General features: G+C 37.1%; 1 protein-coding gene across 3 annotated transcripts in view; it reads right to left on the bottom strand.

The window, feature by feature from the left end:
* Peak1 (pseudopodium enriched atypical kinase 1) overlaps positions 1–9,976 on the bottom strand; it is a 157,366-nt gene that overhangs the window by 32,178 nt on the left and 115,212 nt on the right. For all 3 annotated transcript variants that reach the window (XM_010626153.2, XM_010626160.2, XM_010626166.2), the window contains one exon: positions 7,232–7,422. In XM_010626153.2, coding sequence (XP_010624455.1) covers positions 7,232–7,422 — 191 coding nt within the window. The remainder of the gene's footprint in view (positions 1–7,231; positions 7,423–9,976) is intronic.

The following is a 9,976-nucleotide window of genomic DNA, read 5'->3' as shown; positions in this document are numbered from 1 at the left end:
ATTTTTTTGGCAACCAGTTTCCCAAAAAAAAAAAAAAAAAAAAAAAAAAAAAAGACTGTTCTAAATCTTGCCTTGCTATATGCTGAAAAAGTTCTTTTGGACAAATATATTTGACTAAACCACACTCAAACCTTACTTTCTTCCTTTTGAGCTTTTGTACTCTACCTCATTATTTTTTCTCCACTTATAAATGTCTTCAGACTGACAGACCAGGTACTATATCACAATCTGAAAAGCAAATGATGAAAGGTGGATGAAAAGAGAATTGTTTAGTGACACTAATTCAAAAGAAGCTAAAAGGGTGGTTTAAAACTTCTCATGAGGGAAAATGATTGATATGGGGTTCTTTTAACCTATAGGATTGGTATAATGAATTAAAAAAATCTCTAAAATCATTTTAAAGATGACTGCATACTGAACAACTCGATGACTATATCATTATAGTGATCTACCGAAAGACATACCAAGAACAAACTATAACATATATTTGCTCATGACCTTGGTAACATTATGGTTACAGGATCCTAGGGATTAAAGGCACTTAATGACGATCTACTTAGTCAGAAGTAGCCTTTGATCACAATTAGTTGCTTATTACAAGGCAGGAATGGTGGGTCTCCTGTCTCCAAGCATCCCATAGACACCTTCCAGAATGATCTTTTAAAAATCCTTATTGTGCCTCTATTCAAAATTCTTCAGCAGCTCTTCATTTCTTATAGGTAGAAGATACACTATTTGTGACCCTCTCCCAGACTTGTTGGGAAAGGTGTTCTCATTAACCTTAAACTATATGGTGATTATGATGGGGACTCCTAAGGGTGTAGCCCATGTCTGTCTCTCCTACAGACCAAGAATCCTTGAAGGCTATAGTAATATTTCCAGTGGCTTGCCTGGTACCTGGGAGATAGTGTTCAACAAATGTTTGCTAAATGAAAGTCCCAATAAATGAAACATATTTTCCTATGTTAATTATAATTTGAATCTTCACTCCTAATTTTTTTCTCTGGGACTCAAGACACATGACATAGATGAGAATAGAAGAAAGAGGACATAAGAAGAGAGATCATCTCTAAAAATCGAACTATGGACTACAGTTTATAAATATGGATGTCATAAACCATTCCTGTGCATCAGCCTTGTCAAATGAATAGGGTCTCTCATGGGCTAGACCTAACACACAGTGTACCATCCCCTCAGCAGCAGGCATCAGATGATCGGGAGTAAGGGTCCTAATTTACCTAGGCCTTGTTACTGAGCTGAGCCCCATAACAATTAAATGTCAACAACTGTTGGCAAGCCATAGGGGATTTCAGCTTCCTTCCAAACAATAATATAAAGCTAACCTCCAAAGACCACTTTAGACTTGGCCTCAAATACCCATACCGATTTAAAGATTGTCAGTGGTGCAGCAGCTGACAAACTCAATACTTGCATAGCCTCACTGGTGAAAACCTTTCCAAAACCAGAGATTATTTATTCGGGGGAAGTTATCTATAAAATTTGAATATTGTACCCTGTCAACAAATTCTAGGATATGGTAACTATTTTTAGTTTTTTTTTGCAGTGCTAGGGATTGAACCAAGAGCCATGTGCATACTAGGAAAGCTCTATCACAGAGCTACATCCCCAGCCCCTGGGAAACTATTTTTAAATGTGAACGCTGCTAACTTAGGGACCTAAGTCTATGATTTCTTTTTAAATAGAAATAATTACAATTTTAGAAAGTACAACAATTGCTCAAACAAATGTTCAAAGCTGTCAACATCAGTTGTTGTTCTTTTTTAAAAACCCAAATAATCATAGAAGGGGGACTATAATTAAACAAGAGGAAGGGATAATGGGGAGGAGAATGGGACCTAAGGTTGTTAATGGGGGGGTCAGATATGATCAAAATATATTTTTTATACAATTAATAGGCACTAATACAAATATATTTTAAGAATCTAGATAACCTAAAATTGAACAATTCTTTAATTTTTGGTTCAAATCATTAGTTCTACCATATGTGGAAGAATGTTGTCACTCAATTGTTTGTTGACTAAGTGAATGAATGGCAAAGTACTCTTAAGAATGATTTTTAAAAAGCTGGCATTTATAATGACACTACTCCATAATTATAACATCAAGGCCAGCCTTGTAATGGCATTCTTTTACATTATCTCTACCCCTTAAAATTTAACAGTGAAAATCAATATACTGCTGAAGGAACTTCTGGGCACAGAATACTTTTTAAGCTTTTGCTTTCATTGTGTGACGGTTACAGTATTACATAAAATGAGAAACATACAGTTTCTTGTGGGATATATATAGAGGAAATAGGTTTGATAATTGCTTAATTAGAAAAGTTATAAAGTCCCATACCGAGGGTGGGGCAAGCTGGGTGATTAATGGTGTACATGAACTGCAACTTGAACTTTCTTGAGCAGAGCAGATTTTGCTCACCTGGCAATCTTCAAAAGTCAACTACAACAGTCATTTTTAGCTAATTCATTCAAACAGATTCTTAGCACCTCCTGTGTGTTTTAGATAATGTGCTAGGTTGTAGGGATACAAAAAGAAAAGCCAAAAATCTGTCCAGTAAAGGGAGACTTGATAGGTCTTTTTAAAAAGCAAGACAGCTGGGCGTGGTGTTGCATGCCTGTAATCTCAGACCTTGGGAAGCTGAGGCAGGAAGACTGCAATGAGTTTGAGGACAGCCTGGGCTACATAGTGAATTCAAGAACAGCCTGGACTACACAGCGAGACCCTGTCTCAACAAAACAAAACAAGCAATGTATAGAACACTTGGGTTCAAAATAAATTAAGGAGTGCTAACATCACCAACTTATTTCCAGCAGAGCAGTTTCATTGCATATTCCTGATTTTAGCAGGCTGATGAAGTAGCAAGGTGTGTCACATAAAATACAACTGCTGATCTTTCTTCTAGACACTTTAAGGAGACAAAGTGACATCGAGAAGACATATCTAGACCTCTCACTAGATGTGAGAAACATGGGGAAATGTTGAAGTTTTGATAATAATAATAAAAACAACATATTGCTTCTTTGGAAGATCACAAGGGGTGACAGACACCTTCCAAACTCTAGTTTGGGGAGGATTAAGGTATTATAAGTCAGAGTTCATTTTGAAATCTCCTGAGACCATCACTCAGAGCAAAGTCATCCATTATTCTGTAAGGGGTGACCTTCAAAGGGAGCTGTCAAGCTGCTTAAAGACCAATATGACTTTTGTGCAACTCAGAGGATGATGTCTCCCACATTAATAGCTCTCTAAAGCAGTGGCACCCAACAGAAGTTTAAGGACGTGAAATGTTCCACAGCTGCACAGCCCAATACAGTGGTTACCAGACACATATAGCTCTACTGGACACCTGACATGTTGTAAGTCTGAGGAAATGAAGTCATATTTATATTTTAATAAATTTATATTTAAATACCAGGTGTGGCTGGTAGCACAGCTCTGAAATGTAATAATCCAATTATAAACAAAATAAAGTTTATTTTATTTATGTTGAGGATGAGAAAAACGACATGTGTTGAGCCCTGGAGCATGACCTCTAAAGGAAAGTGTGGAGTTGCCTGAGTCAGGAGCCCACAGTGGGCATGGATGCAAGCATGTCTCTTGCTGGGGGAAGTTCTCAAAGAGGGTGTTCAAGGTCTATTCCAGCTAGGATGGTTTTGTTGGTTTGAAAATTAGTTTTCAGGAAAAAAATAGAAAATTAGTTTTCAGAACTATATAAAAATTGTGAGTGCCACAGAACAAATCCAAACCATGGCCCTTTGTTCTGCTATGATGGCAGTCTGTGGGACTGCACATGGACACTGCTGCTGTCATCTCCCCTCCAGTCCTGGGTAGCCACTTTGAGGTCCTACCTGTTTTGTGTTTCACACCTTCCTTCAGTCATTAGGTGCACAGGTATCTCAGAGTTTTGGATTTACATTTTGTTGTGTTCTTATTCAACACCATCTAATAAACATTTTAAATCCTTTTCACTCTTTCTGGTTATCAAGTCCAGAATATTTAAAGAGAAAAGAACAGTGTATTTTGGGGGAAAAATGAATTAGTCTCACAATTATTAAGCACTGCTATGTACCAAGTACAATGGTACCTTAATTTATGAACTTAATCTGTTCTACAATTTGGAAAAGATGGCCACATTTGTGTGTGGGCAAGATGGCTGTGGTGGTGTTTGTTACCCAATGCAGAATGTACAAACAAAACCAAAATGTTGCCAAACACTTCTGTTAGAGAACCAAACTGTTTGCAAACAAAAGCAATTGTGAACTGAGATACCACTGCACTTCCTCCACCACCAGCCCTTTCAGATGAGGAAACTTGGACTCAGGGCTTTTTTTTTTTGGTGCCGGGGATCCAATTTAGGACCTTGTGCTTGTGAGGCAGGTGGTGGAACCACTGAACTAAATCCCCAGCCCAACTCAAGACTTTTTAAAAGCCAGCCTGCAATCATGTAGGTGAGTAGGGAGACAGCTGTGACAGGAATTGAACCCTCCAAACACTTCACCCAGCCTTTTTCTTGCTGTTACACTGCATCCTAAGCCCACTTCAAAGTGTAATTTTTTCAGAAATAAATTCCACAATTTTAGTTTCTTCCATACCTGTGTTCCGATTTTCTGCCTTCCTTTTCCATTCTTAAACACACTAAACATACCTTTTTAGTTACCAAATCTTTAAATAATAAAAATGATTACTCAAAGGGGTAGTTTAAAGCTGCATGCAAATTTTTTTGTTGGAAGTATTTTTTTTAAAAAAGGATAGTTCCAAATGATACCTAAAACATTTGTTCCATTAGGCAAAAAAATAACAAAACAAAAAAATTTTTTAAAACCCATCTTCCAAACCCTTACTTTGTGTAACTAATGGAATTGCCTACTACTCTCCAAAGAAGCAACTAAACATGTATCAAGTCTTGTGGGATCAAGTACATAGCCACTTAAGCACTTAAGGATGACTGGACTATTATGGGCATCACACAGTATAAAAAGTAAAGGAATAGGTAGAAAGAAAGCACTCTTTCTGAGAGGGCACCTTTAACTTTGTATTTTTATATTCTAATTAACCATAATTTTAAAAGAATCAATTTTGTGTCTAAAAGATGATTTTAAAAAAAAAGAAACAGCATGTTGGTACTTCAAAATAATTTAGTGATTAAGAGCACTAATTATGAATGGTTGATTAAAAACTTCTAATAAGAAATGGAGTAGGAATTTAAAGAATTAAATAAAACTCCTATTTTTTATTTTTGGAAAAAAAAAAAAAAAAAGCACGATAGTGGCCACAAACAACTGGGTTTCAGTCTTGGGCCAATCCTTACTGGTTCTGAGACTTTGGGCAAAGCTCTCTGCCTCACTTTTCTCATCTAAAAAATGAGAATAATAATTTGCAAGATGGTTGTGAGGATTGAATGAGCTAACATATGCAAAACACTGAGAATATTCATGGAGGAAAGCTCTTTTTTTTTTCTACCAATCTTTGTAGCAGAGAAGTCAGTAAGATAAAATAATTATCTTTAACTAATATTGGCTGATGGAAATTTTTAAAAATGAGCTGCCATAAGATGTTGTACAATTTAGTAAGGATTTTTATATATTTTACCTAGGATATCATGAAAGAAATATTGGCATAGTGAGAATGTCTATAAAATGGTCCTGATATATTAGCTTATTGGAGGGTACACAAGTAAACAGTTATTTTTTTGATCTAGTAATGTGTTTCATAAAATACAAAAGAATGGACAAAGTTTCATAAGCTGGAAAATGACTGTAAAATGTATTCAAACTAGAAAATGGTATCCAGGATGGTTGCTTCGAGTAAACTGTAAACTTTAAATAATAAAAGCTTCTGAAACTCAGAATGAAGTCTTTTTTCTTTTTTCTTTTCTTTTCTTTCTTTTTTTTTTTTTTTTTTTTTTTTTTTTTTTTTTATTTTTTTTTGGTTTTTAGAGACAGGGTCTCACTATGTAGTTGAGACTGACCCAGAACTCACTATGTAGCGCAGGCTGATCTCAAACTCACAGTGATCCTCCTGCCTCAGCCTTGAAGTCTTTTATTTATGAAGATGGGTTGTTGCAACTGAGTTTCCTAACTTCATGGGAGAAGAGAACCAAGAAAAACCCTGCCCTGGGGTTTGCTTTTCAGATTGTAAACTGTGACACTCAAAGGAGAGAGATATTAGAAGTCACTGGGCAGTCAAAGAAGAAGAGTGAGTTCAATCAGAGAACTAAAGTATCTTTGGATTAGCAGGACCTCTGTGGTAGTTTAGCTCCACCCTCTTTGCAGTGCTATACTCTCCTTCCTAGAAACTCTGAATGATGGCCTGTCGGCTCCTGCTTATTCAATGGAGAGATCTTATTTCCTTCAGTCTACTTGATTTAAGCCAGAAATTTGGGATATATCATAGATTTTGCATATCTTCAAGTCTTGAGTATATTACCTTAAATACCCCACCATTCTCCTTCCCACTGACTTAGTTGAGGCCTCCTTTTCTTATCCTTTCTGTGTTCCTGCAACAGCATAGCACTACCAGACTTCCTGCTACCAATACTACCGTAATACATCTTCATAGAGCAGCCTGGAGAGCAGATGTTTTAAAACACAAATCTAACTGCACTATTTCTTTGCTTAAACCCTTTGATGGCTCACTATCACAAACAGCAGGAAGTCTAAGGCTTTAGCCTGACATGCATGATATTATCAAACTCCCTACCACCCATTTCAACAACACTAAATTATTGTGGTATCCACATGCACTAAGATATTCTGCATCTTTACAGTCTTGTTCTGGTCTCTGGTTTGAATACTTTTTTCTCCTTCTTGTCAGTTAAATCAATTTAGGAATTATCTCCAGAAAAGCATCGTCTGACACCTTCTTCTGCGTAATATAAAAAATATTCCATGTGTATCTCTGTGACTGCATTTGTCATACTGTACTGAATTCACTGACAAGTTCACCTCTCTCTCCACGTGAATCCTGCAAGGCAGGAACCATGTCAGCATCTATGGCACAGGGGCACAGCTCATGGTAGCAAGTGTTTATTTAATACATGCTTAGTAAACACTAAGATTTTCTTCTGGTGTGAGTTAAAATTTATAACTCAATGGTTCAACTTTTGCTCCATGGAGCAATAAAAACCGTATCTCCAGGGAAATAGAACATTTGCCTAGTGTATAAACAGACAAAATTTAAATACCACTTAGATGTCATTTGTACTTACCTAAATTGCTGTATGTTGCACTACAGGGGTTCAGGTCGATGGGCTCTGAAGTGTCTTCTTTTTCCTCCTCTTTTTCCAAATCAGGTGGCAGCAATATTGGTGAGACAGAAGTGTAGCCCCCACTATCTTGCTTTGTAAGAGGTCGTGGATCCCGAGGAGAAAATTCCTCTGCCAATTCATGGGCTGCATGGCTGTAACAAATCAGACAGCCTGTCACACCGGTATTCAAAAGTTCTGCTACAATTCAGCAAAAGATATACTTTCCATAAAGGTAACTGGTCCTGTGGGTCACAACTATGGGTCACAAGCCCCAGCACACTTATTTTAGGGAAGACTTCCTCTAGGCTGAGACTTCATTTTCCATAATACACACATATGTAGTCAGTTTGGCAGGGGGGGTACGGTAGGTTAAAGGAAGCATGGGTACAACAGGCCAGGAGTGGAACAACTGTTTTTTTAAGAGGTGACAATGATAAGGCAGAGGATGCCAAATGCTTAACTGGTTAAAGACAAATATACTAATTTTTTAATAAAGCATTTAGCATATTTACTGTGTTTATTAAATGAGATAGTACTCTAATGCTATAGTAAATGAAACTTTACTACATAGTATTTATTTAGTATGTAATATTTACTACACACTAAAGTATTTACCAAATTATTTAGTAAAGGACTAGGAATAGTTAAAATTAGATTTAGATAATGAAATTAAGCAACTGTTTGGCAGGTAAACTGAGGCCAGGATGGTCTTACTGCCAGGAGTACAGAGTATCAAACTTTGCCTATATATATGCAGCAAATAGTGAAAGTTCTGCATTCTGGTTAATCTCATTTGTTAAAGTGAATCTGCAGCATTGTTCTGGCCACAAATCAGTGTATGGCAAAGCTGGTTTTATTATTCTCTGCTAATCTGCTCACAGCTACTTCATCCCATTCTCCCCATTCTCCTACCTGCAGGAACAGTGCTGATTCTGTTACTAAGATGTAGAAAGGGATCTAATGGTCATTAAATACTGGTACAGGAAACTAGCCCAGTTAGAAAAATATCAGTAGGCTGGCTGGGCACTGTTAAAGATTTTTGGGTTACTGAATCACATGCGTATTAGCTCTTCTTCCCAATGTCTTTAGAGACAGAGAGAAGGAAAGGAAACATATACTATTACATGTTATCTCTGGATTTTCAATTGGCAATGAGTCATGGTGACGTTTCTTTAAAAGAGGTACTTTGTTTGATCATGTATCATCAGAACATATGTTGCATGCAGATTTAAAGAAGCATATCGGGAAGAAAAGGAGTCCCTTCTCATTTTTTCACTATGAAAATTATGCATGTGTCTGGAAAACTAAGACTTGAAGTCTGCTGGATATACAACTTCAAAACTAGAAGAGCCATTGGTCTCTCTATACCAACAGTGTGTAATAAACTGGAAGTTCCATTACGGGATCCAGCTCTTGAGGACTGGGGTGAAATGTGAAGAAATTGCTCCATCAGCAGTCGACCGTGTAGTCTGTATGGAGAAGGCTTTGCATAGAAAAGCACGCTGCTGCTTCTCAATGGGCTCCCTCATTGACATAGAAAAGAGACTCCACACAAAGCTAGTTTCTCATCATAGGAGACAACATAAAAATCAAGGTACCTTTAATGCATTAGTAAAGGCAAAGCAAAGTGACACTTCCAAAACACTGAGGCACAACACAGTATCAGGACTATATCACCGCGTAGCTGTAAACATACTTTAGGAGAATGAAAATGTTCTTTGTTGGGCAAAAGTTAATATAAAACAACTTCTAATTTCAAAGCAATAAACATAAAGTGATTAAAAAAATACCAGCTCTCCTTTAAAAGGAAAAATGTTAAAACTCCAAGCATTCTCTTCTACTTTTGGAGTCAGCTTTACAGGTTTCCTAAAAAGCTGTTTTGGGGCTAATTGCTACAACTTGCCCATTTCCTTTATTTTCCCAACCTCCTGGTTACTATCAAGAGAAAGCACTCTCTTCCATTTGTCAAAAAGTGGTGGTGAATGGTTCTGGAGCTGGGCCTCCATGTTTACCTGTCTGCTTTCCTGCCAGGTCTGGGCTATCCACAGTAAAGTTCAACTATTGTGAAAACCACTGAAAAAGCTGCTATTAACCTATGAGGAGGTCCCTGGGCCCACTCCACATTAATGTAACATAGCTCTGTACTCTGAAAAGCTTGTGAAACAAAACATAGACGCTAAAAAACAAGACACAGCAAAGACTCACCCACTGTACTCGCTCATGCAATTGCCCATTAATAGAAATTTTCACAGGGTCTCCTTGAGACTGCTAATCATGTTCTGAAACTGATGAACCAGAGTCCACTGGAAACAAAGCTAGGAAAGCTATGAAAAGAGGCTTGAATTCTGCACCTTAATAACATCCACTGCACTTTGACCTTTACCTTATGGGTTTGGGCTGGGAAATGTGCCAAATTACCTTTGGGGAGCTAAGCAAAGGGAATCCTAGCTTTATTAACTCTTTGAGGGCCAGGATAGCACAGACTACATTCTAGATAAAGACTAGTTTTCATGTACAATTCTAAATGAATGCACTAGTGCATCAGGTCACCAATTAAAATATTTGTCAACTATTAAAACTGAAAAAAGAGTACATGAAAGTAAAATCACATGGATTTGTTTAGGGATGCTAGGATGTTAATCTGCAGTTAAGGTGACAGAAGTACAGATTTTTAAAAAATGCATTGATGGTATGTTATGTCTAAAT

Source organism: Fukomys damarensis, unplaced genomic scaffold, assembly GCF_012274545.1.
Source record: "Fukomys damarensis isolate Sample0158 unplaced genomic scaffold, DMR_v1.0_HiC HiC_scaffold_25, whole genome shotgun sequence".
Taxonomy (NCBI): domain Eukaryota; kingdom Metazoa; phylum Chordata; class Mammalia; order Rodentia; family Bathyergidae; genus Fukomys; species Fukomys damarensis.
This window is presented reverse-complemented; position numbering and strand designations above follow the sequence as displayed.